We start from the raw sequence: 27,300 nt of genomic DNA, 5'->3' as shown, positions 1-27,300 counted from the left end.
TTCTAACTTGTTAACAATTTCTGCTAGTTTGTTTTTGCTGCCATGTGGGTTTTAGCTTGCTTGAGCCTGCTGAGGAGTGTTAATTCACCTGTTTCCATACATGTTTCATTTTAAAACATTTATCTTACAAAGGAGTTGTTTAATCTAACTGCTTAAATATTTATCTGTACATGGAATTGTATTTGGGATAAAAAAAAAAAAATGTAATCTAATCTTTACAGGAAAATGCCACAGGCACTATGTGATGTGTGGAGACATTTCACTGCAGCTAATGTAGAAGGAAAAGCTGTGTACATTTGCAAATACTGTGCCAGTCATATGTGAAGAATGCAACAAAGATGCAGAATCATCTGGCCAAGTGCATACAGTTCCCTCAGCGCTCACAACAAGCAACCTCTGACAAAAGTCCCTAAACTTCTATTTGAGGTGAAAATGATGAATCAGACACCTTATCGATAGCAACAGCTCATGGTCCTCCTGGAATGTCTTGCTCGAGCTGTGTATGCAACTGGTTCACCTCTGATGCTCAAAGAACATGTGTATTGGAAGAGATTTCTGAATGTTCTTTGCTCAGCATACACACCTCCAACCAGACATGCTTTATCTACTCATTTGCTGGATGCAGAGTTCAAGTGAAGGTCAAGCAAATCATAGCGAAAGCAGTCTGTATTGCAATCATCTCTGATGGGTGGTCGAATGTTTGTGGGCAATGAATAATTAACTACATCATCTCCACCCCTCAACCAGTATTCTATAAGAGCACAGACACAAGGGACAACAGACACACCGATCTCTACATTGCAGATGAGCTGACACCAATCATCAAGGACCTTGGACCACAGAAGGTATTTGCACTGATGACAGACAATGCTGTGAACATGAAGGCTGCTTGGTCTAAAGTGGAGGAGTCCTACCCTCACATCACACCCATTGGCTGTGCTGCTCATGCATTAAATCTGCTCCTCAAGGACATCATGGCAAAGCAAACAATGGATACACTACAAGAGAGCCAAGGAAATGGTTAGGTATGTGAGGGGTCATCAAGTTATAGCAGCAATCTACCTCACCAAGCAAAGTGAGAAAAATAAGAGCACCACATTGAAGCTGCCCAGCAACATCCTTTGGGGTGGTGTTGTCATCAGTCTCCTGGGGGGGAAGGAGTCTCTCCAAGAAATGTACATATCACATTCTGCCGATATGGACAGCCCCATCAAGAGGATCCTCCTGGATTATGTATTTTGAAAGAGAGTGGAAAGCAGCCTGAAACCTATAGCAGTAGCCATTGCACAGATTGAGGGAGACAATGCCATCCTGTCTGATATTCAGACTCTGCTTGCAGATGTAAGAGAAGAAATCCGTACTGCCCTGCCCACTTCACTGTTGCTCCAAGCAGAGGAAACTGCAGTTCTGAAATACATCAAAAAGCGTGAAGACTTCTGCCTGAAGCCCATACACGCCGCAGCATATATGTTGGACCCCAAGTATGCTGACAAGAGCATCCTGTCTGGTGCAGAGATCAACAAGGCCTATGGTGTCATCACTACCGTGTCTCGCCACCTTGGCCTGGATGAGGGCAAGGTTCTTGGCAGTCTGGCGAAGTACACTTCCATGCAAGAGCTTTGGGATGGAGATGCAATATGGCAGTCGTGCCAACAGATCTCATCAGCCACCTGGTGGAAGGGACTTTGATCTGAGGCTCTTTCCCCTGTTGCCTCCATCATCCTCCAAATCCCACCAACATCAGCCGCCTCAGAGCGCAACTGGTCCTTGTTTGGGAACACACACACCAAAGCATGCAACAGGCTGACCAATACATGGGTTGAAAAATTGGTAGCCATCCTGGCAAATTTGAGGCTTTTTGAGCCTGACAACGAGCCATCCTCAACACGGTTGGAAAGTGACAGTGAAGATGAGGCCTCAGAGTCTGATGTTCAAGAGGTGGACATTGAGGAAGTCCAGGGAGAAGACATGGAAGCCTGAGAGGAAGACAACCAAAGCTTTAGTTTCTAGACTATCATTTTACATATTCCCTTTCTTTTGTTGTTCAGTGATATCATCCCATGTGAAAAGTCAACTCATTTAATTAAAGTTAAATTCATAACTAAACAGTTTTTTTTATTTCTATTGGAAGGATTTAATCATTTGCAATTATGTCTACTTATGATAAGGTAAAATGTTTATGTTTCTGTCTCCATATGATATGGCAAATATATCCAATGCAAAAAACATCTATATTTAAATGGTATTAATATTAATTTGCATATATTTCCGTTAATTCCCACGGAAAGTTTCCATCTCTGAATATTCCCCAAAATGTGCAACCCTACTCCCAATCATGGCTGGTTGTGATACAGCCTGGAATCGAACCAGGGTCTGTAGTGATGCCTCTAGCACTGAGATGCAGTGCCGTAGACTGCTGCACCACTCTGGAGCCCACTCTCTTCAGCACCAAAATCCCAAAATACTGTTTGACAAATTAACAAATACATTGACAACAAAATTTGAAATACTGTATGCAGTTTGCACTACCTCAGGACTGAATCGGTCCAGTATTTATTTACCAAAGACTATAATTGTTTTAATAATGTGTAGCCAATTAAACTCAATGCCGCGACTAGTGTGGACTGACTGGAAACACGAGATTTCAGCAATCAAAGAATAGCCTGCAAGTGCAACCAAAATACTTTTTGAAAAGCAGTTAATATAGAAAAAGGCATTTTGATCGTTGCATAATTAGGAGCATACCTACATTGACAGTGGTTCAATTATAAAAAATAAAAAATCATAACACTTTATCAGCTTTAGGCTACTGCATCAATACCCGTGATTGAAAGACTGGGAAAACATGTCCATTATTTGACCTATGCAGAAAATAGAAATGTGACTTGACAACTCAAGATCAGAGTCAATCTATTGTCCACCAGACATGAGCCTGTTTTAGCTAGGTTTTTGGTTTGTCATTGTCTAGCTGTTGGACAGAAGATTATGTGAAAAGGCTTTGTGGTAGCATTGGATAAACAACATCTGCAAAGCAAGTAAATCATTCTGTACATTTAACAATCTCCAGTGTCTGCTTAAAGGCATCTATTTCTACGTCTGTATATTCACATTCTGAAGCTTTCCCTTGAACTGGATGACATAGGGGGACATCTTACATTTGTTGTTACTCTGCATGAGCCATGGTAAGACCACACTCTGCCTAGAGAAGGTCTAAACCCTCTTCATATTTCCCATCTCACTTCAAAATATTCCAGAACAAAAGCTTCTAGAGCAGGGCTATTCAACTCTTACCCTACGAGGTCCGCAGCCTGTTGGTTTTCTGTTCCATCTGAGAATGAATTGCATCAGTCCCTGATTAGAGGGCAACAATGAAAAAACACAGTGGAACTGGCATCTAGGTCCAGAGTTGAGTTTGAAGGTTCTAGAGCCTCCCATTATGTTGTGTTTGTGGTGATGAATGTGATGACAGCTGCTGTGCCATACAGGGAAGCACCAGTCTTGTATTGGTACCGTGTGTTGTATCTGACACGGTGTAGCACATTTCATATACATTGTGGATGAAGTTCCTCTCAGTAGGGTGTGGCTTTGAAGTAGTCTTCCAGGGGGATGAGTGACACCCCTCCAACCCAATCCTGGAGCCAGACCTGGGTCAGCTGCAGCTTCATCAAGAACCAGTTGTGTCCCACTGGCCATTTCTTCATCACAGGGTGTCTGGAGGGAGAGGACGAGCAAGAGCATTTTACTCAATAAACCCGCAGACAGGTATGCTAAGTACAAAGGCTCACACACATTGCACATATGTAGAGACAATTGGACAGACACTCAAAACATGTTCAGGGAGGACGAACGATTAGTGTGCCCTGCGCACACACCTGGAGAACATGGCCTCCTTGGCAAACTCCACCTCCACCATCTTGCCTGTCAGAGTCAGTCTGTCACAGCGGGGGTCCTCAGGATCATACATCTGCTGCCTGGGGAGACATAACAATGTTGAACCATAACACAGACATACACGCAGCAAGCCTTAATGTGCCACTTCAATGTAGTACTGGATGGGGACCCAAGAGCTCCCGAGTGGTGCAGCGGTCTAAGGCTCTGCATCTCAGTGCTAGAGGTGTCACTACAGACCCTGGTTCGATCCCAGGTTGTATCACAACCCACTACACACTCTCCATTCTACCTGCATTAGTCTCCCTCTGCCTCTGAGAAAGTGAGCGAGGTGAATGGGAAGCTTCTCAGGTCTGCTACAGTCCATCAGGGTGACGTAGAAATAGAGGACTCCTGTCGAGAAGATATTCCCAAAAGGAAGGCCCTTTATCTGTGGACACAAAATATTGTTATACACAGGCTATACCTGGCTGTTATCTGAACACAACACATGATACTAAATGTTGAGTGATAATGTGCTTCATGGAGCAATTGTAATGTAGTACTGTACCTTGTCTTGATGGTGGTGAGATATCCTCAGTCGCTGTAGTGGGCCATGTATCTGGCAGTCCTCGCCGTCTCCTGGTGAGGGGGCACTGGCATCGCCTCCATCTGATAGGAGAACACCCTGGACGCGGAGGACACGGGCGCTGCATCCTTGGTTTTCGATTTGACGCTTTCTTTGTGCTTCTCCGCACCATCTTGTAACACCAAGTGCGGTTATGCCGGTTTCCAAAGCCCGCTGTTGTCCACTAGCACAACGGAGGCGACCTCCTACTCAGACCCGGCATCGTTGGACACGACAGCCCAAGAGTTCCTAAGAGTGTAGTGGCAAATAATACCAGGGAAAGATGGTATGTCTTCATAAAACTTTGAGAAGTTGTCTGTGTTTCGTGAATCATGTATGTGTGTTTTCGTAATGTAAGCAGAGAGCGATAGGCGGAGACACTAGTTGCGCAAGGGGTAGACAAGAATTGCCACAGCGCCACCCCCTGGTACAGCACGTAATGACCGGGTGAATGTTGCCCTCCGTTCTGAAATTCTCCCAGGCCAGAACTAGTCATACATTCTGCTTTAAATGTGGTTTGACACATTTTATATTTCTGTGCAGCTTTTTGAAGTTGTACATCGTCTTTGAATAACCAAAATAGTTTTGAAATTAAATGCTTAAATCATTTTGTGGGTGATTATATTTGTCCTATTGGATTTTTTTTTGTTGCATATCCCGACTCCCCCTGAGACACCCGTGGGGAGTGGGTTCACGGACAGGGTACTTTTAATGCTCTGTTTGTATAGTCAGCAAAAATACAATGACAGACAACTGTCTTATTGACAGAAAACACCGATATATCAACATTTATTACAGACAACTACTGTATCATATAAATGATTTATTTCTGATGAAGCATTCGTAGATAATTCAAACAATATTATTTCCATCTCCAACATAAGCCCAGTCTTTGGGAAAGAAAAAAATATGTTTGGATCAAAACTCAAAAACTTATTGACAGGAAACCAATCAGCTTCATAGTTATCCCATACAAGAAACATGAAGTACAAACGTTGTTTCGCAAACACAGCACGTCTGTACATTCAAGGGAAGCATGTTTTGCCAATAGCTGTTGCTTCCAAGGTCAATTAAATTCCACTTCAATGAACTCAACATCTCACTTTGTCCTTCAGTCTCTCTACATTCCCATTACTACCATTGTTGATGTTTCTCTCCCTCTGTCACAACTTACAATGGAGCTCTTGTCCAGAGCAATTAGCAATAAGTGCATTCAAATAAGGAACTCCCCCTTCTCTCTTTTTATCTCTCTATATATACAGTACATATCCCCCTGACGCTCTCTTTCTTTCTCATTCTATCAGTCCATGGTCTTGTCATTCCAGGCCATTGACTTCCTCTTGGCCAGTTCCATCCAAGATGGCTGACCCCCGCTGTCAGAAATGGTCTGCAAGGGGGATGATGACGAAGGTGATGATGAAGGAGACAATGAAGTTGGCATGTTTTTCCTCAGCCATTTGTCCTCTCGGTCTGCAAGTCTGCCTGCCACTATGGTTGGGCTCGATTCTAAGAGGGGAACACATAGAGGCTGTTAGGATGACCATAGAAATGAATAGGACACTATCTTAATGGCTACTATAACATATAATTCAGTCACTATTTCAACCATCCAATGTGTTAACATCGCTCTACCTGGCCTCCTGTCGAGTTTAGCATCTTTAGCGTCTCTGTGAGTAGTTGTGGCTTTGGGAGGAGCAGCCAATTCAGCCGTGGGCTGAGACTCAGGTGGGGTCCTGGTTCTCCTGAGCTCTACCTGTATTGGGGAGGAGTGAGAGTGAACTGAAACTCTATTTGATTGACACCTCTGTTCTCAGATGATGTGTGAGAGAGAGCAGGGATGTTACCTTGCTTCCAGCAGGAGGGGTCGACTCTGCCCGTTTCTCCAAAAAGGCTGCCGTCCCTCCCACAGTCAATGGCCTGTCCCGGTCCACCCTCTCCTCTGTTGACACAGCCAACCCCTCACTATTCCTCTGGTCGCTAGGGAACTTCTCACCTCTCACTAGGAGTTGGACTGGGGTTGTTGTTGGAGCTAAGGCTGGTTTGGGCTGGGGGATAGGGTTGAGACCTTGTGCGCTCCAAGGAGGCTGGCTGGGTGTGGAGCGTGGGCTTGACGAGAGGGTAGATGGGGCCGGTGGCTGAGTGGAAGTTGCACCCATTGGGGCGATCCGTAGTGTTATTTGGGCTTGGGTCTGTGGAGTGGAGCACAGGGTGGGCTGGTTTGCTCGTCGGCTGGACTGTGGGGTCACCTGAGACACGGAGCGTTGTGTAGACTGGGCTAGCGGTTGAGTAGCGGTTGGTTGCGCTGCTCGAGTGTTGATTTGGTTGGACGTCTGTGTTGATGGTTTTGAGTTCTGTGTTGATTGTTGTGTCATTGTTTGTGGTTGTGTTGCGTTCTGTGTCTGTGGTGTTTTGGTGGTCTGCAGGTGTTTTGTGGTCTGTGTCACTGGTAGTTTTGTGGTCTGAGCCTGTGGTGGCGTTGTGGTCTGTGTCACTGGTAGCTTTGTGGTCTGAGCCTGTAGTGGCGTTGTGGTCTGTGTCACTGGTAGCTTTGTGGTCTGAGCCGGTGGTGGCATTGTGGTCTGTGTCACTGGTAGTTTTGTGGTCTGAGCCTGTAGTGGCGTTGTGGTCTGTGTCACTGGTAGCTTTGTGGTCTGAGCCTGTGGTGGCGTTGTGGTCTGTGTCACTGGTAGTTTTGTGGTCTGTGTGGGGGCTTGTGCTGCTGTCTGTGGTGGTTGCACTGCATTCTGTGACTGCAGTAGTTTAGCAGTCAGGGGCTGCATTGTGGTCTGTGATTGTGGTTGTGTTGTGGTCTGAGCCTGTGGTGGCGTTGTCGTTTGTGGTTGTGTTGCATTCTGTCTCTGAGTTTGCATCACAATCCTAGCCAGTGACGGTGTGTGTGGTTGCGTTGTGGTCTGAGCCTGCGGTTGAGTTGGGGACTGCATGCCGGTGAACTCTCTGGGCAAACTGCTGGTGAAGAGCTGCTGGAGGCCCCTGGTCTTCCCCCATGCCATGCTCATCCACGATACGGCAGCCTGGGGTGCCGCCTGGGGGGCAGTCGGGGGGTTCTGAGGGGCTGAGGAGGTAGCCTGGGCTTCTATGGGTAGGACAGGCAGGGTTTGGTCCTCTTTAATGAGAAGTGAGGGGGTAGGCTGGGCGGGGGTTGCTGTATCTGAGGGAGGAAACAGGGGGTTAGACACATTCACATGATCAAACAGCACTGGTGGTGTTTTAATGAGCACAGTAACAGTCTATCATTCCGGTGTAGCCTGTCATTCTTATTCTAGTGCAGCATATCTCCTTCATTGGTTAACTGCCCTGATAACATAGAGATTGTATATTCTGTAGAAGTGTAGCTGGGGACAAAGTCCAGCACTGACATCCCTATCCAGTAAACACATGACTTCCTGTATATTATGTTCATTATTTACCCACATGGCTGAATATTCATCCATTTCAGAGAGCGGGTCTCACCTGCTTCTCTGAGGGAGCCAGCCATTCCCCTGGGTGACGACAGTGTTGTGGGGGCATCCCAGTTGTTTGTATAGAGCTTTTTGGGCATGGAGTTAGCCCTGGTTGGAGGGGTGTCCCGAAGCCCCTCAAACCCGGTGGGTTTTGAGGAGGGAGTATAAGGGGCAAGAAGGAGAGCGCCCACCTCTGCACTGTGATGCTTTATCTTGAGATCTGATTGGTTGGTGGTTGCCTCTGCCTGTACCCTCGGAGAGAGAGAGATGGAGCGAAGGTTCACGCCAAATGCAATTTTTCCATCTACCTCTGTCTCCTCCTTTGCTTCCACTGCATCCTCCACTCCCTCACCGCTCTCCTCCTCCACCTCCTCCCCTTCTGAGACTTTCCCCTCCATATCGATGGCAGTCAACTCCTCTTCTTTGGGCTTGTCCCTCTCCTGCCTGCCCCTCTGCTGCTCCTGCCCCCTCTGGCTGGCGTTTGAGGGGGTCAACTTTACCTCTGTCCCCTCCTCCCTCCCCTCCCTCTTCGCCCCATCCCCAGCCTCCTCCACTACTACCAAGAAACCACCACTTCCCATCCTGGGTGTTTCTCGCCCCTTGGCTGAGTTGATGGAGAACAGGAAGGGCCCGGAGCCTGGCTTCGGAGCTCCTCCAGTAGACATTGGCTCTGCCTGACCTGTGTCCTCCTGGCCTGCAGGTGGCTGTGTGGTACTCTGACCACCAGCCCTAGTCTCTGACTTGCTCCTCAGAGAGGACGTTCTGAGAGTCACCACTGAGGTCAGGCTAGCTGTGGGCCTGGCAGCAAGGAGTGGTTCATCTTTGGGGCTTCCCTCGTTGCTGGAGGTAGAATCCGGTACCCCACTCTTGCTCAGGACGTCCCTCTTGGTTTGAGATGGGTCTAGGGGCTTGGGGTCTCTCAGGGACTGGTTCAGGGTCTGTTGTTGTGGAGTGTATCTCAGGTCCTGCACTGTGGTCACAGATGAGGGCTGTGGCTGTTTAGCTCCAGGTAGCTGGCGGGTCACAGGGGCAGGGGAGACAACTGGAACTCCAGGATGGGGCTGCTCTTTTGGGGAGGGCTTGCAGGGGAGGGTGGGTTTTTTGGGGGACCCCTCAACCTCTGTGGAACTCGACTTTAGGGGTGTCAACTCTGGGGGTGCAGTGGGGGTGGTCGACCCCCCTTGTTGCACCTTTAGGATCAGGGTAGAGTGACAGCGTAAACGTGTTCTCCCCCCGGTAATGGCAGGCCCTTCTTCTTCTTTTATCAAGGGTTGGTTAAAGTTGTTGAGACTCTCTAAGCGTGGCCTCGACTCAGTCTGGAGAGAGAGCGAGAACGAGAGAGATTCTGTCAGACCTGGGCCCTGACAGTAAATCTCAGTAAGACAAGAATAATGGTGTTCCAAAAAAGGTCCAGTAACCAAGACCATGAATATAAATTCCATCTAGACACCGTTGCCCTAGAGCACAGAAAAAACGATACATACCTCAGCCTAAACATCAGCGTGACAGGTAACTTCCACAAAGCTGTGAACGATCTGAGAGACCACTGTGACTGACCCAAAATTAAGGAAATATTTGACTGTGCAGACTCAGTGAGCATAGCCTTGCTATTGAGAAAGGCCACCAAAGGCAGACCTGGTGCACACTGCCCACAAAATGAGGTGGAAACTGAGCTGCACTTCCTAACCTTCTGCCAAATGTATGACCATATTAGAGACACATATTTCCCTCAGATTACACAAACCCACAAAGAATTTGAAAACAAATCCAATTTTGATAAACCCCCATATATATTGGGTGAAATACCACAGTGTGCCATCACAGCAGTAAGATTTGTGACCTGTTGCCACAAGAAAAGGGCAACCAGTGAAGAACAAACACCATTGTAAATACAACCCATATGTATGTGTATTTATTTTCCCTTTTGTACTTCAACTATTGGCACATCATTACAACACCGTACACCGTATATAGACATAAAATGACATTTGAAATGTCTTTATTCTTTTGTGAGTGTAATGTTTACTGTTTATTTCACTTTAGTTTATTATCTATTTCACTTGCTTTGGCAATGTAAACATATGTCTCCCATGCCAACTAAGCCCCTTAAATTGACAGAGAGATTATCACTAAAACTACACAGAAATACACTATGGAAAAAGAAGGAACAGCACGTCAGAAATCAGCTCAATGTAATTGAAGAATCAATAGACTAACCACTTCTGGGAAAATTGGACAACACTAAACAAACAACAGGAAGAGTTATCTATCGAAAATAGAGATGTATGGATAAACAACTTCTCCAATCTTTTTGGCCCTATAGCAAAGAACAAACAGCACAAACATACACATGATCAAATACAAATCTTAGGATCACCTCTTAAAATATACAGAGCACAAATTCCAATTGGCTAGACTTAAACACTTTAACATCATCCTTAGCTATAGCATCTTCCCCAATATTTGGAACCAAGGACTGATAACGAAGGTTACGTATGTAATCACGGTTATGTGAGCTATATGGATCACTCCAATATATTGGTATCAGTCCTCGGCGGAGGGATACATCCGAGGTGAGGATTTACAGATTTACTCCCGTGTACACCTGTGTCACGGCTGGGGTCCGCGCCTATATATAGACCGCATGGCCGCGACACACGTTCTCCACATCATTTTTGAGGCGCCTCTAGTGCCGTAGATGATTGGAGTGATCCATATAGCTCACATAACCGTGGTTACATACGTAACCTTCGTTATGTTTCACTATATTGGATCACTCCAATATATTGGTATACCCGTACCAGATTAGTCGGTGCTAGAGGGACCTGGCCAGCCAGCGGCAAAGTCCCAGCGTGGGACCGAGACGCAGGGGCCGTCAATGTGGAAGGAGGGCCCCGGCACAGTCCCCGGAAGGGGAGGCGATGCCGGAGGGAGGCCCAGACTCCCCTACCACTGCCGGGGGGTTGTAAGCAGAACCTTCGGGAGGAATGGATGGTTGGGGCAGAGAGATATACTCCTCCCACCGGGTCCATTCGGTAGCACTTAGAATTTACCGAAAAAGCATGGAGCTCACCCAACCTCTTCATGGAAGTAATTGCTACCAAGAAAACCACCTTCATGTTTCAGGGAGGCAGACTCCAACTGTTTGAAAGGCAGCTTTGCCAAAGCTGCCGAGACCACATCCAGATCCCAGCTCGCCATTGAGCAGGTCCTAGCTGGATGCAGTTCATAAACCTGGAGAACAAGGGATAGCGCTCCACCGGCCTGTCCATCCACCCCACATGGAAGGCAGATATTGCGGCCAAATACCCTCTCAGTGTAGAGGCTGCCAAGCCCTCATCCAAGCCAGACTGCAGGTGGAGGACATACTACACCCTGCATGAATCGTGCACAACCTCAATACCAGTGCACCAAGAGCAGAACAACCGCCAGTGCAACTGGTATGCTGCGGTCGTAGTCGGTGCCCTTGTGCTCTGCATGGTGTTTATTACGCCCTCCTGTATTCCTAACATGGACCATTGGTGCCGTTCAGCAGCCAAGCCCACAGACTGAGGCAGTGCAGTCTCGGACGCCACAGAGTTCCCCTGGCAGGTTGGGTCTCAGGGGCAGTTGCCAAGGTGTCCCAGACAACAGGGACAGGAGAAGGCTGAACCAGGGTCGTATGGGCCAGTATGGGGCACCCAGGAGCAGACGATGCTCCGCCATCCTGGTCCTGTCCAGCACATCCTGGATCAGAGGAAAAAAATGGGGGAATGCGTAAAGCTCCAGCCCTAGCCAATCGTGAGCCAGAGCTACCAAGCCCAGAGGCCCTGTTGGACATGGAGTACCACAGGGGGCAGTGTGTATTGCCTAGGGAGGCAAACAGGTCCCAAACTTGTCCCACAGGTGCTGCACAACCTGGGGATGTAGGCTTCAGTCCCAAGATGGCGGGCCCTCCCTCGAGAGCATATCCGCTGCCACATTCAGGATGCCAGGTACATGTGCTGCGCGTAGAGACGCTAGATGTCCCTGAGCCCAGAGAAGGAGCTCCCATGTCATATGATGGAGGTGGTGGGACCTCAGGCCACCCTGATGGTTGATGTAAGCCACCACTGTGGTGTTGTCCGTTCTCACCAGGACATGTCTTCCCTTCAGATGTGGAAGGAAAGACCGCAGAGCCAGCAGTACAGCTGAGAACTCTAGTGTATTGATGTACCTGCTGCTCCGAGGGGGTAGCCAACAGTCGCTGGCTGACCTGCCCTTGGTCACACCCCCCAGCCGATCTGGGAGGCGTCTGTGGTGACCAGCTCCTGGCGGCACATCCTCAGCATCTCCACCCCACCTAAGAAAAAGGAGCGACACCGCCACCTCAACAATGAGGCACTGTGTGGTAACCCACAGCTGGCAGTGACGGTGGCGCTTCGGGTGCAGCCGGTGGGAGTTGAACCACTGCTGAAGAGGCCGGAGATGGAGCAGGCCCAGGGGAATCAGCAACGAGGCTGCCGTCAGCAAGCCCAACAGGCATTGGCAGGTCAGGGCGGATACCTCCTGCCCCTGCCGAAAGTGGTCGAGGCAAGATAAGATCGCCTGAACCCTTCTGGTGGGCAGGCGTGCTCTCATGAGGACTGAATCCAGTTCTCCCACCCTCTGGGTGGGCATCAGATGACTCTTCTTGTCGTTTACAGTAATGCCCATCCCGCCGATTTGGGTCAGGAGCATGTCTCTGTCTGACAGGACCTGGGTCCTGGTTGGGGTACAAATCAGCCAATCGTCCAGGTAATTGAGGATCAACAATCCTCGTGATGTGTTAGTTGCCAGGACAGCGTCCATGCACTTTGTGAAAGTGCAGGGTGCCAAGGAGAGGCTGGAGGGAAGAACCATGAATTCGTAAGCCGTCCCTTCGAAAGCAAATCGGATGTCCTGCAAATGAGCTGGGTGAACAGGAACATGGAAGTACGCATCCCTCAGGTCCAGTGTCACAAACCACGCGGGCTGTGGACAGCATGTGGAACCTAAGTACCCATTACGATTGCGGAGGTCCAGAATCGGTCGAAACCCTCCGTTTCTTTTTGGGACTACAATAACTGGAGTAGAACCCACCTAGCCGTTCTGATGTCTCGATCCTGCACATGGCACCCTTATCCAGGAGTGAGGAGATCTCCAGCCGCAGGGTTTTCTTCAGGGGCCACTGTGGTGACATGAAGGCCCCTGAAGGACGGTGGCCAGAACTGTAATTGGAGTTGGTAACCCTAGAGCACTGTGGCAAACACCCAGGGGGTCTCCACACCCTCCTCCCACTTTGCCCTTTGAGACCGGGAGAAGCGGCCGAGGCCGGGGAAGGGTGTGTTATGGGTCCTGCTGGGGCCCGCCTCTCCTCTGGTGCTCTGAGCACCTGGCACCCCCAGGCACGTCCCTATGGCGGTGATGGTTGACACCATCTCACCTTTCACAATGGGAAGGCATAAGCTCAGCCAAGGTATCATGGTGTCCATAGTCGGGTACTCCCAGAGGCCCGAGTGACTCCACGCACGCAACATAACTCCATGGTCTAGTCTCTGCTGTGAGTCGTGAGCTCCCCCTGGCAGAGGCCCAGCTCTCCTGCAAGGCCTCGCGGAACTCAGCAGAGATGGGGACAGATGGAGAGTCATCACTGTCCACCAGTTTGTTGTCCAGTGCAGTGGCTACCCGAGTGAGTAGGCTCCTCATAGCCTCTCGAGCCGCTGGGGGCAATGAAGCCCCCGCTGCCGGCTTCTGATGGCCTGTCAGCCTGGTAGCCCCACTCACAGTGGTGAACAGTGCCAGTATCGTCCCCCAGGAACAGCCTGGCCAACGGGGAACAGCTATTGCCACCATCGAAGCTATCAACCTCCTGATGCAGGGCATGCGCCCTCTGTTCAAGGTGGTCCCAGCGATCTGACTCATGCTCCCGTCCAGGACTGGCATCAGAAGGGCCCAGTAGAGAGGCCTGCAGTGGCTCTGGCCACGCTTCCTGGGAGGGGTACTGGGCCCAGTAGAGGGACTAACAGCTCGCTGTGCACCACTCCTGAGGGAGGGAACTCGTCCCCAGTCTGAGCCCAAGCCTGGCCGACACACTCGCGCATGGCCTCCAATCGCGCCAGGCGCAGGCGTTCTGAGAACACCACACAAAACAGGCATCCAGTAGGGTGCTCCATCGCCCTCTCTGAGGTATACAGGGTATACGGATCCCCAGGGGGGATGCCACCATCACACCTGTCACAAAGGGAAGCCATAAGCACATCCAAGCCAGCAAGGCCACGGAGCAGGAGTCCGATGCCCTGGGAGAGCTTATGTCGTGACCCGCTTGGAGGAATAGGAAGCCGGTGAGGGATAAATTACCCAGTACCTCTGCAAACACAGGGGAAGACCCCTGTGGGAAAAACAGGCAGCCAAAAACACAGCAACCAGGTAATGGATTTGATTTATATGTATTTTTTTAATATTTTTTTTGTTACTGCAATATTACCTTTAATATCCAAGCAGTAAAAAAAGCACCATAAAATGGAGTAACTCCATTAAGGAACTCCAAAGTTAATGTCTCAACGTAGTGGAAGCCCACCACGATACTCTTACACTCTGCAGGGGAAAGAACAAGAAAAAAACCCTGCAGGGTAATTAGCAGAGAACCCGCGCCTATGGCGTGGGGAGCAGCATGTTAACGCAATTCACAACACACACATAGAACAAGCCAGTCGGCAAGTTGTGTTCGGTAAATTACAGTTTGTGGCAGCAAGAACCACCATACTAGTGGATGCACACTGAGTCGTAGTGTAACGCTAACAAAACACAAGTACAACAAACCATGGGTGGAAGATACATATCAACCGTTCGCAGCGAGTGGAGCACTCAAGAGGAGGGGCTGGCCATGTGGCCAGCTGCTCCAGGCTGCAAACAGCCAGTGAGTATACTTCCATGCAAGATATTACACTTACCAGTGACTTACCAAGCGAACTTCAGAGAGTTTGTACCTCAAACCATACGGACGTCCGCCGAGAAAATGAATGAGAACGTGTGTCGCGGCCATGGGGTGTGTATATATGGGGCCGGACCCCAGCCGTGACACAGGTTTACACTGGAGTAAATCTGTAAATCCTCACCTCGGATGTATCCCTCTGTCGCGAAGTGATACCAATATATTGGAGTGATCCAATAGTGAAACATAACCCCAATCCACAAAAGTGGAGACATATTTGACCCCAATAACTTCCGTGGGATATGCATCAACAGCAACGTGGGGAAAATCCTCAACATTATCATTAACAGCAGACTTGTACATTTCCTCAGTGAAAACAATGTACTGAGCATATGTCAAATTGGCTTTTTACCAAATTACCGTACGACAGACCACGTATTCACCCTGCACACCCTATTTGACAAAGAAACAAACCAAAACAAAAGCACAGTCTTCTTCCTGGTATGGCAACTGCTCAGCCTCCGACCGCAAGGCACTACAGAGGGTAGTGTGTACAGCCCAGTACATCACTGAGGCCAAGCTTCCTGCCATCCAGGGTCTATTTACAAGGTGGTGTCAGAGGAAGGCCCAAAAAATTGCCAAAGACTCCAGCCACCCTAGTCATAGACTGTTATCTCTGCTACCGCACGGCAAGCGGTACCGGAGCACCAAGTCAAAGTTCAAAAGGCCTTTTAACAGCTTCTACTCCCAACCCATAAGACTCCTGAACAGATAATCAAATGGTTACCCTGACTATTTGCATTATCCCCACCCCCCATTTCTACGCTGCTGCTACTCTGTTTATTTTCCATGCATAGTCACTTTACCTCAACCTACATGTACATATTACCTCAAATACCTCGACTAACCGGTGCCCCCGCACATTGACTCTGTACTGGTACCCCCTGTATATAGCCTCGCTACTGTTATTTTATTGTTGCTCCTTAATTAAATAAAAAATCATATTTTTTATTTGATATTTACATCAGTTTATTTTAGAAAATACTTTAACGTGTTTTTTCTTAAAACTGCATTGCTGGTTAAGGCCTTGTAAGTAAGCATTTCCCTGTAAGGTTTACACCTATTGTATTCGGAGCATGTGAGAAATGCAATTTGTTTTGATTTAATGCTTTGTTGATTTCAAAAATGTTTTGACTCAATTTGGCATGAGGGTCTGCTATACAAATTGATGGAAAGTGGTGTTGGGGGAATAACATACGACATTATAGAATCTATGTACACAAACAACAAGTATGTGGTTAAAATTTGCAAAAACACACATTTCTTTCCACAGGGCCGTGGGGTGAGACAGGAATGCAGCTTAAGCCCCACCCACCCTCTTCAAGGTGGAAACTGAGCTGCACTTCCTAACCTCCTGCCAAACGTATGACCATATTAGAGACACATTTCCCTCAGATTACACAGATCCACAAAGAATTAGAAAACAAACCCAATTTTGATAAACTCCCATACAGTTGAAGTCGGAAGTTTACATACACTTAGGTTGGAGTCATTAAAACTTGTTTTTCAACCACTCCACAAATTCCTTGTTAACAAACTATAGTTTTGGCAAGTCGGTTAGGACATCTACTTTGTGCATGACAAGTAATTTTTCAAACAATTGTTTACAGACAGATTATTTCACTTATAATTCACTGTATCACAATTCCAGTGGGTCAGAAGTTTACATAAACTAAGTTGACTGTGCCTTTAAACAGCTTGGAAAATTCCAGAAAATGATGTCATGGCTTTAGAAGCTTCTGATAGGCTAACTGACATCATTTGAGTCAATTGGAGGTGTGCCTGTGGATGTTTTTCAAGGCCTACCTTCAAACTCAGTGCATCTTTGCTTGACATCATGGGAAAATCAAAAGAAATTAGCCAAGACATCAGAAAAAAAAATTGTAGACCTCCACAAGTCTGGCATCTCAACTTCCGGCGCTGACAGAGATGGCAGCCTCACTTCGCGTTCCTAGGAAACTATGCAGTATTTTTTTTTTTTTTATGTATTATTTCTTACATTGTTACCCCAGGAAATCTTAAGTTTTATTCCATACAGCCGGGAGGAACTATTGGATATAAGAGCAACGTCAACTTACCAACATTACGACCAGGAATACGACTTTCCTGAAGCGGATCCTCTGTTTGGTCCACCTGGAAGGCAACCCTTGCTCGTATTTCGTCTAACTTGTTGTCAAGAGACTGGACATTGGCAAGTAGTATACTCGGGAGCGGTGGGCGATGTGCCCGTCTACGGAGCCTGGCCAGGACAATGGATCGGATCCCAGCAGGCGATCCAAAACAAAGGCGCCACAGACGGAGCGGTCTTCTGGCCAGGCTCCGTAGACGGGCATATCGCACACCGCTCCCGAGTATACTACTAGCCAATGTCCAGTCTCTTGACAACAAGGTAGATGAAATTCAAGCAAGGGTTGCCTTTTAGAGAGACATCAGAGATTGTAACGTTCTTTGTTTCACAGAAACATGGCTCACTCGGGATACGCTATCAGAGGCAGTACAGCCACCTGGTTTCTTCACGCATCACGCCGACAGAAACAAACATCTCTCTGGTAAGAAGAAGGGCGGGGAGGAACTCAAGTCCTTTTGTTCACCTGACCTAGAATTCCTCACAATGAAATGCAGTACGCATTATCCACCGAGAGAATTCTCTTCGATTATAATCACAACCATGTATATCCCCCCCCAAGCAGACACCCGACGGCCCTGAAAGAACTTCATTGGACTCTATGTAAACTGGAAACCACATATCCTGAGGCTGCATTTATTGTAGCTGGGGATTTTAAAAAGGCTAATCTGAAAACAAGGCTCCCTAAATTTTATCAGCATATCGAATGCGTGACCCGGGCTGGTAAAACCCTGGATCATTGTTACTCATTGATCATTGAAACTAAAACAGGAAACGCCCATGCTCAGGTCTGTTCAATGCTGGTCCGACCAATCGGAATACACGCTTCAAGATTGCTTCGATCACATGGACTGGGATATGTTCCGGATAGCGTCGGACAATAACATTGATAAATACGCTGATTCGGTGAGCGAGTTTATTAGCAAGTGCATCGGTGATGTTGTACCCACAGTGACTATTAAAACCTTGCCCAACCAGAAACCGTGGATTGATGGCAGCATTTGCGCAAAACTGAAAGCGCGAACCACTGCTTTTAATCAGGGCAAGGTGACCGGAAACATGACCGAATACAAACAGTGTAGCTATTCCCTCTGCAAGGCAATCAAACAAGCTAAGCGTCAGTATAGAGACAAAGTAGAGTCGCAATTCAACGGCTCAGACATGAGAGGTATGTGGCAGGGTCTACAGTCAATCACGGACTACAAAAAGAAAATCAGCCCCGTCGCGGACCCCGATGTCTTGCTCCCAGACAAACTAAACAACTTCTTTGCTCACTTTGAGGACAACACAGTGCCACCGACGCTGCCCGCTAACAAAACCTGCGGGCTCTCCTTCACTGCAGCCAACGTGAGTAAAACATTTAAGTGTGTTAAGCCTCGCAAAGCAACATCTCAAGACATCAGTCAGGAAGTTAAAGCTTGGTCGCAAATGGGTCTTCCAAATGGACAATGACCCCAAGCATATTTCCAAAGTTGTGGAAAATGGTTTAAGGACAACAAAGTCATGGTATTGGAGTGGTCATCACAAAGCCCTGACCTCAATCATATAGAAAAGTTGTGGGCAGAACTGAAAAAGTGTGTGTGAGCAAGGAGGCCTACAAACCTGATTCAGTTACACCAGCTCTGTCAGGAGGAATGGGCCAAAATTCACCCAATTTATTGTGGGAGGCTACCCAAAACGTTTGACCCAAGTTTAAATTGTTTAAGGCAATGCTACCAAATACTAATTGAGTGTATGTAAACTTCTGACCCACTGGGAATGTGATGAAAGAAATAAAAGCTGAAATAAATAATTCTCGCTACTATTATTCTGACATTTCACATTCTTATAATAAAGTGGTGATCCTAACTGACCTAAGATAGGGAATTTTTACTAGGATTAAATGTCAGGAATTGTGAAAAACTGAGTTTAAATGTATTTGGCTGAGGTGTATGTAAACTTCCGACTTCAACTGTATCTATTGGGTGAAATACCACAGTGTGCCATCACAGCAGCAATATGTGTGACCTGTTACCACAAGAAAAGGGCAACCAGTGAAGAACAAACACCATTGTAAATACAACCCATATTTATGTTTATTCATTTTCCCTTTTGTACTTTAACTATTTTCACATAATATGACATTTGAAATGTCTTTATTATTTTGGAACTTTTGTGTGTAATGTTTACTGTTCATTTTTAAAATTGTTTTTCATTTTTGTTTATCTATTTCACTTGCTTTGGCAATGTAAACATATGTTTCCCATGCCAATAAAGCCCTTAAATTGAAATTGAGAGAGCGAGAGAGAGCGAGCAAGGGAGCGAGAAACTGATCATAGAGCAAGTGTATCCAGTTAGCATTGTGATATTTCCTGAGCCTTCCTCTGTATGTGTGAGATCCAGAGGCAGAGCCCCATGTGGTGTTGGTATGCTCAGGCAGGACTCACCATGTTCAGCCTTTTGTTCTTGGCGCTGGCTCTCTGGTTCCTGGGTTTGATGGACATGCGGTGGCGGGCGGCAGAGTTATCCAGGCAGGGGGTGAACTGGGCTGGGGTGCTGAAGTCCAAGGCAGGGGAGAAGGCAGAGTGGGGGGCAGATGGGGTGGGGGGCACGGAGTTGGTAAGAGGAGGTTTGGGCACGGGGGAGAGGGGACGGGACAAGAGTTGGGAGGAGGCCTATGAACAAATAAAACACAGGATAAACATCTGGATCTATGACAACTCATAGTTGATATCAAGTGACATAGTGAGTGATACGCAAACAGGAAAAGGTATAACCTGCACTTCCTTCTCACTTCCTGTTCCTGCTAAACTCAGAGAGCTATGGTGCCTGGGAGGGGCAGGGAACTGTGGAGGAAAAGGGAAGGGTTTGGGTGATGCACAATGGCTGATGAGGAATGAAATGTTCAACTACTGTATCTGCACTGCTGGAATATAAACATAATTACTTATTCAATTAGAGAAATTTGAGGTATGGAGGGTTTGTTAAGGGTATGGAATTTGTGGAGGTTGGAGATCGGATGGAGAAGAGTGCCTGATACAGGTGGGTGATGGGCTGACCTTGTAAGATAACCCCCTGGGGGCTCCGTTGTTGCCTATGGAGATTTCGGGGGGGCTGTGGGGCAGACCATCGTCCTCTGAGCTGCCCCCCAGGTCCTCGGGATGTTTAATTGGCAGAACCAGTGGGGGCGGGCCTAGATGCATGTTCTGCTGCAGCAGCTTCATCTGGCCAATCAGAAAAAATACAGAAACCTCGCTTGAGATCCACTTGGTAACCCATTGACATCAATTCCTGATTTACACAGAAGAATGAGGGTCTATGCCATGGGGGTCCAATCCATTCAACAAAAAAAATATATATATATACTACTGGTCAAAAGTTTTAGAACACCAACTCATTCAAGGGTTTTCCTTTATTTTTACTATTTTCTACATTGTAGAATAATAGTGAAGACATCAACACGATGAAATAACACATATGGAATCATGTAGTAACCAAAAAAGTGTTAAACAAATCAAAATATATTTTATATTTGAGATTCTTCAAAGTAGCCACACTTTGCCTTGATGACAGCTTTGCACACTCTTGGCATTCTCTCAACCAGCTTAACCTAGAATGCTTTTCCAACAGTCTTGAAGGAGTTCCCACATATGCTGAGCACTTGTTGGCTGCTTGTCCTTCACTCTGGGGTCCAACTCATCCCAAACCATCTCAATTGGGTTGAGGTCGGTGATTGTAGAAGTCAGGTCATTTCATGCAGCACTCCATCCCTCACCTTCTTGGTCAAATAGCCCTTACACACCCTGGAGGTTTGTTGGGTCATTGTCCTGTTGAAAAACAAATGATAGTCCCACTAAGCTCAAACCTGATGGGATGGTGTATCGCTGCAGAATCCTGAGGGAGCCATGCTGGTTAACCTCTTACATCTAGATGTTCCGCTAGCGGAACGTCTGCTCCAATATCCAATGATGGGCGTGGCGCGAAATACAAATTCATCTAAAATCCGAAAACTTCCATTTTTCAAACATATGACTATTTTACAGCTATTTAAAGACAAGACTCTCGTTAATCTAACCACACTGTCCGATTTCAAAAAGGCTTTACAACGAAAGCAAAACATTAGATTATGTCAGCAGAGTACCCAGCCAGAAATAATCAGACACCCATTTTTCAAGCTATCATATGTCACAAAAACCCAAACCACAGCTAAATGCAGCACTAACCTTTGATGATCTTCATCAGATGACACACCTAGGACATTATGTTATACAATACATGCATGTCTGTTCAATCAAGTTCATATTTATATCAAAAACCAGCTTTTTACATTAGCATGTGACGTTCAGAAAAAGCATACCCCCCGCAAACTTCCGGGGAATTTACTAACAATTTACTAAATTACTCACGATAAACGTTCACAAAAAGCATAACAATTATTTTAAGAATTATAGATACATTACTCCTCTATGCACTCGATATGTCCGATTTTAAAATAGCTTTTCGGATGAAGCACATTTTGCAATATTCTAAGTACATAGCCCAGCCATCACGGGCTAGCTATTTAGACACCCACCCAGTTTAGCCTTCACCAAAATCACATTTCCTATAAGAAAAATGGTCTTACCTTTCCTGTTCTTCGTCAGAATGCACTCCCAGGACTTCTACTTCAATAACAAATGTAGGTTTGGTCCCAAATAATCCATCGTTATGTTCCATCAGCGACGTTTTGTTCGTGCGTTCTAGACACTATCAGAATGGTAAATCACGGTTGCGCGCCTGGCGCAGAACGTGACAAAAAAATTCTAAATATTCCATTACCGTACTTCGAAGCATGTCAACCGCTGTTTAAAATCAATTTTTATGCCATTATTCTCGTAAAAAAGCGATAATATTCCGACCGGGAATCTGCAATTAGCTAAACAGCCGAAGGAAAATACTGCACGGGGTCGAATCGGGCACGCGCCTAATTCCATTGTCCTCTGATGGGCCACTTGGAAAAGGCGATTCTGTGTTTCAGCCTGAGGCTGCCTCGTCATCGTTCAGGTTTTTCATGGGTTCTGAGAGCCTATTGGAGCCCTAGGAATTGTCACGTTACAGCTAAGATCCTGACTCTTCAATAAACACTAGCAAGAACAACAACACCTTGTCAGACAGGGTACTTCCTGCATGAAACCTTCTCAGGTTTTTGCCTGCCATAGGAGTTCTGTTATACTCACAGACACCATTCAAACAGTTTTAGAAACTTTAGGGTGTTTTCTATCCAAACCTGAACAATAATATGCATATTCTAGCTTCTGAGTTGGTGTAGGAGGCAGTTAAATATGGGCACATATTTTTTCCAAAATTCTCAATACTGCCCCCTAGCCCGTAGAGGTTAACACTTTTTTGGTTACTACATGATTCCACATGTGTTATTTCATAGTTTTGATGTCTTCACTATTATACGACAATGTAGTAAATAGTAAAAATAAATACAAACCTTGGAATGAGTAGGTGTTTCAACTTTTCACTGGCACTGTAGATATATATGGCTAAAACCAAATCAAAACTGTGTAGAAATTATAATGGACATACATTTATTGATGTGTCCAGCTCGATAATCACCCAAATTAAAGCTAGAAATTCATGGAGTATCGAAAATTTCAAAAACGATGGATAGAGAACTATCTTTTGCTCATCTTGACAGCAAGAAAATATAACAAATTTTCAGTGCAGCCTCCAGACCTCGTTGAAGACCCCTGGAGCAAAATGAGTTTGACACCCTGGTCAATGGGGTTTACTTTGAGGTGTGGGACTCCTTTTGAATGGGGTTTGGACCTTTAGATGCATATGCAGGTCTCTAGATCGAGGGTTCTCCATGGAACGCAGACTCACCTGCAGTTCTTTGATCCTGCCTTGGACGTTCTCCTGGGATAGAACTCTGGGCTGCTCCGGACTAGACAGATCCTGGTTGGGCAGGAAGATACTGTCATGTGACAAAGCTCGTGATCCCAAAACGACTGAACACCTGGTAGAGGGATGGAGAGAGGAGGGAATATGGATATCATTGAATCAATGCTACATTTGTAAACACACATGCATTCACACACAGTGGTGTAAAGTAGTTAAGTAAAAATACTTGAAAGTACTGCTTAAGTAGTTTTTGGGGGTATCTGTACTTTACTTTTAATATTTATATTTTTGACAACTTTTACACCACTAAATTCCTAAAGAAAATACAGTGCCTTCTAAAAGTATTAAGACCCTTTGACTTTTTCCACGTTTTATTAAGTTACAGCCTTATTCTAAGACAAAGCAAAAACAGGTTTTTAGAAATTGTTGCTAATTTATTAAAAATAAAACTGAAATATCACATTTACATAAGTATTCAGACCCTTTACTCTGTACTTTGTTGAAGCACCTTTGGCAGCAATTCCAACCTTGAGTCTTCTTGGGTATGACGCTGAAAGCTTGGTACACCTGTATTTGGGGAGTTTTTCCCGTTCTTCTCTGCAGATCCTCTCAAGCTCTGTCAGTTTGGATTGGGAGCGTTGCTGCACAGCTATTTTCAGGTCTCTCCAGAGATGTTCAATAGGGTTCAAGTCCGGGCTCTGCCTGTGCCACTCAAGGACATTCAGAGATTTGTCCCGAAGCCAGTCCTGCATTGTCTTGCCTGTGTGCTTAGGGTCGTTGTCCTGTTGGAAGGTGAACCTTTGCCCCAGTCTGAGGTCCTGAGTGCTCTGGACCAGGTTTTCATCAAGGACCTCTCTGTTCTTTGCGCCGTTCATCTTTTCCTCGATCCTGACTAGTCTCCAAGTCCCTGCCGTTGAAAAACACCCCCACAGCATGATGCTGCCACCACCATGCTTCACTGTAGGGATGGTGTCAGGTTTTCCGACAGACATGACACTTTGCATTCAGGCCAAAGAGTTGAATATTGGTTTCATCAGACCAGAAAATCTTGATTCTAATGGTCTGAGAGTCTTTAGGTGCCTTTTGGCAAACTCCAAACGGGCTGTCGTGCCTTTTACTGAGGAGTGGCTTTCGTCTGGCCACTCTACCGTGTGATTGGTGGAGTGCTACAGAGATGGTTGTCCTTCTGGAAGGTTCTCCCATCTCCACAGAGGAACTCTAGAGCTCTGTCAGAGTGACCATCGGGTTCTTGGTCACCTCCCTGACCAAGGCCCTTCTCCCCCGATTGCTCAGTTTGGCCGGGCAGCCAGCTCTAGGAAGATTCTTGGTGGTTCCAAACGTCTTCCATTTAAGAATTATGAAGGACACTGTGTTCTTGGGTACCTTCAATGCTGCAGAAATGTTTTGGTACCCTTCCACAGATCTGAGCCTCGACACAATCCTGTCTCGTAGCTCTACGGACAATTCCTTCGACCTTATGGCTTGGTTTTTGCTCTGACATGCACTGTCAACTGTGGGACCTTATATAGACAGGTGTGTGCCTTTCCAAATAATTTCCAATAAATTGACTTTAACACAGGTGGATCAAGTTGTAGAAACATCTCAAGGATGATCAATGGAAACAGGATGCACCTGAGCTCAATTTCGAGTCTCATAGATAATGGTCTGAATACTTATGTAAGTAATGTATTACACCAAAAAGTACATGCTACATTTAGAATGCTTGGTCAGGACAGCAATATCGACCAATTCACACACCTATAATACGTTGCCAGCCCTACTGCCTCTGAACTGGAAGACTCACTAAACACAAATACTGCATTTGTCTGTCCGTAAATGAAAAAATAAAAACGACAAGAAAATTGTACAGTCTAATTAAGGAATTTGATGTGTAGCATTTCCTTTTCCTTAAGTATGACAATTGAGTATTTTTTCCACCATTGTACTTAAGTACATTTTAAAACCAGATACTTTTTTTTACTTTTACTGGGTGACTTTTGCTTTTATTTTCTATTAAGGTATCTTTACTTTTACTTAAGTATGACAATTGAGTACTTTTTCCACCACTGCACACACACCAACTCCCCCACATACACACAGACTTACAGATTCTCCGCTGAGCCTAGCGCCTCCGCCTCAGTGATATCACTAGCAGACTGGCTGAATTTGGTCTCTCGCTTGGTCCTCCCAAACAGACGCATCTTCAGGGTCTTCAGTTTAGACTTCCTCTTTCCTAGGGGACACAGGTCATGACAGCACGCTTACAGCAGCATACCACCCTGCATCCCACTGCTGGCTTGCTTCTGAAGCTAAGGTGGGTTGGTCCTGGTCAGTCCCTGGATGGGAGACCAGATGCTGCTGGAAGTGGTGTTGGAGGGCCAGTAGGAGGCACTCTTTCCTCTGGTCTAAAAATATATCCCAATGCCCCAGGGCAGTGATTGGACACTGCCCTGTGTAGGGTGCTGTCTTTCGGATGGGACGCTAAACGGGTGTCCTGACTCTCTGTGGTCAGTAAAAGATCCCATTGCACTTATTGTAAGAGTAGGGGTGTTAACCCTGGTGTCCTGGCTAAATTCCCAATCTGGCCTTCATACCATCACAGCCACCTAATCATCCCCAGTTTACAATTGGCTCATTCATCCCACTCCTCTCCCCTGTAACTATTCCCCAGGTTATTGCTGTAAATGAGAATGTGTTCTCAGTCAACTTACCTGGTAAAACAATACAGATGGGTCTTTCTATAAATAATAGGGTCAATGTGTGACACTAACCAGGTTTCCATCCAACCTTTTTATGCGAGTAAAGTAGCCTAAATCTTGAATTAAAAAAATGTCATGGAAACAGCATATACTTCTTTAAACTTTCCAATTGTCGACAAAACAAAATACACTATACAAGGTGGGATCTTTTTGTGCCGGTAAAATTAATTATGCGAGAAATGTTGGTGGAAATGCTTTTATGCTCAAATATTGATATCACAACCATCATATCAAAGTAGACTTGGAGTCCCGCGATGACATGGTGTGTGGTCCTCCCGCTACGACTCGTCGGGGAAGCATACAGTTTATCAGGCTACAGATGAAAGAACTGATGATGAACTCCCGCTACGACTCGTCAGGGAAGCATACAGTTTATCAGGCTACAGATAAAAGAACTGATGATGAACTCCCGCTACGACTCGTCAGGGAAGCATACAGTTTATCAGGCTACAGATGAAAGAACTGATGATGAACTCCCGCTACGACTCGTCAGGGAAGCATACAGTTTATCAGGCTACAGATGAAAGAACTGATGATGAACTCCCGCTACGACTCGTCAGGGAAGCATACAGTTTATCAGGCTACAGATGAAAGAACTGATGATGAACTCCCGCTACGACTCGTCAGGGAAGCATACAGTTTATTAGGCTACAGATGAAAGAACTGATGATGAACTCCCACTACGACTCGTCGGGGAAGCATACAGTTTATCAGGCTACAGATGAAAGAACTGATGATGAACATCGCAGGGTAGGGAAAGTACAAGGTGATACATTTAAATCTTAAAATGTGCCGATTTTATGAATATTGGATGGTTTATGCAGATTTTCGAATATTAGCATGAACGTCTTTCATTCATTGGATGGAAACCTGCCATTATCACTTTAAGAATAATTTTTGGGGCCTTGCCAATGCATCGATATTCAAATGATTATTACATTCTGAAATATGTGAGAATAATGTGGACATTGCCTGACTAAATAGTTTGGATGCATGGCGATTTTTCTGTAGCCTATGTGGCCTACGCAGGTAGACATCATAAAGCAGTGAATAGCGGTAGCATTAATCTCACCATTTGAATCTCACTATCGCTGTTTCTATCATGAGAAAGTGACCAGTTCCCCTTTTTAATGGATAGATTTGTATGGAATGCCAAGTTGAAGCCACCATTAGGTGTCGTCCTAATAATAACCGCAAAATTGTTTTACCGCAAAAGAGTAGCGCAACACCCTTCAATTGAAGCGGCAGGAAACAAAATAGCTACCGCTATTCACTCTAACCCACTCTAACCCACACTAACCCACGCTAACCCACGCTAACCCACACTAACCCACACTAACCCACGCTAACCCACGCTAACCCACACTAACCCACTCTAACCCACTCTAACCCACTCTAACCCACTCTAACCCACGCTAACCCACGCTAACCCACGCTAACCCACTCTAACCCACGCTAACCCACGCTAACCCACGCTAACCCACTCTAACCCACTCTAACCCACTCTAACCCACTCTAACCCACACTAACCCACACTAACCCACACTAACCCACACTAACCCACTCTAACCCACTCTAACCCACGCTAACCCACTCTAACCCACTCTAACCCACGAATA

The 27,300-nt window shown here is 46.3% G+C and overlaps 1 protein-coding gene and 1 pseudogene across 3 annotated transcripts in view; both read right to left on the bottom strand.

The window, feature by feature from the left end:
• Positions 1-2,516: 2,516 nt before the first annotated feature.
• Positions 2,517-4,793, bottom strand: LOC115161533 (protein CREG2-like; annotated as a pseudogene).
• A 505-nt stretch (positions 4,794-5,298) lies between these two features.
• LOC115161256 (proteoglycan 4) overlaps positions 5,299-27,300 on the bottom strand; it is a 30,009-nt gene continuing 8,007 nt past the window's right edge. For 2 of the 3 annotated variants that reach the window (XM_029712087.1, XM_029712086.1), the window contains exons 3-11: positions 25,029-25,155; positions 22,905-23,037; positions 20,090-20,254; positions 19,808-19,876; positions 19,478-19,705; positions 7,967-9,317; positions 6,340-7,664; positions 6,128-6,248; positions 5,299-6,001 (exon numbers count right to left, since the gene is read on the bottom strand). In XM_029712087.1, the coding sequence (XP_029567947.1) occupies positions 5,796-6,001; positions 6,128-6,248; positions 6,340-7,664; positions 7,967-9,317; positions 19,478-19,705; positions 19,808-19,876; positions 20,090-20,254; positions 22,905-23,037; positions 25,029-25,155 (3,725 nt within the window). In that variant the 3' untranslated portion in view covers positions 5,299-5,795. The remainder of the gene's footprint in view (positions 6,002-6,127; positions 6,249-6,339; positions 7,665-7,966; positions 9,318-19,477; positions 19,706-19,807; positions 19,877-20,089; positions 20,255-22,904; positions 23,038-25,028; positions 25,156-27,300) is intronic. The other variant, XM_029712088.1, reaches the window with a different exon arrangement.

The sequence above is a fragment of the Salmo trutta genome, chromosome 24 (assembly GCF_901001165.1).
Source record: "Salmo trutta chromosome 24, fSalTru1.1, whole genome shotgun sequence".
NCBI classification, from domain to species: Eukaryota; Metazoa; Chordata; class Actinopteri; order Salmoniformes; family Salmonidae; genus Salmo; species Salmo trutta.
The sequence above is the reverse complement of the archived record's forward strand: the minus strand, read 5'-3'. Positions and strand labels throughout refer to the sequence as shown.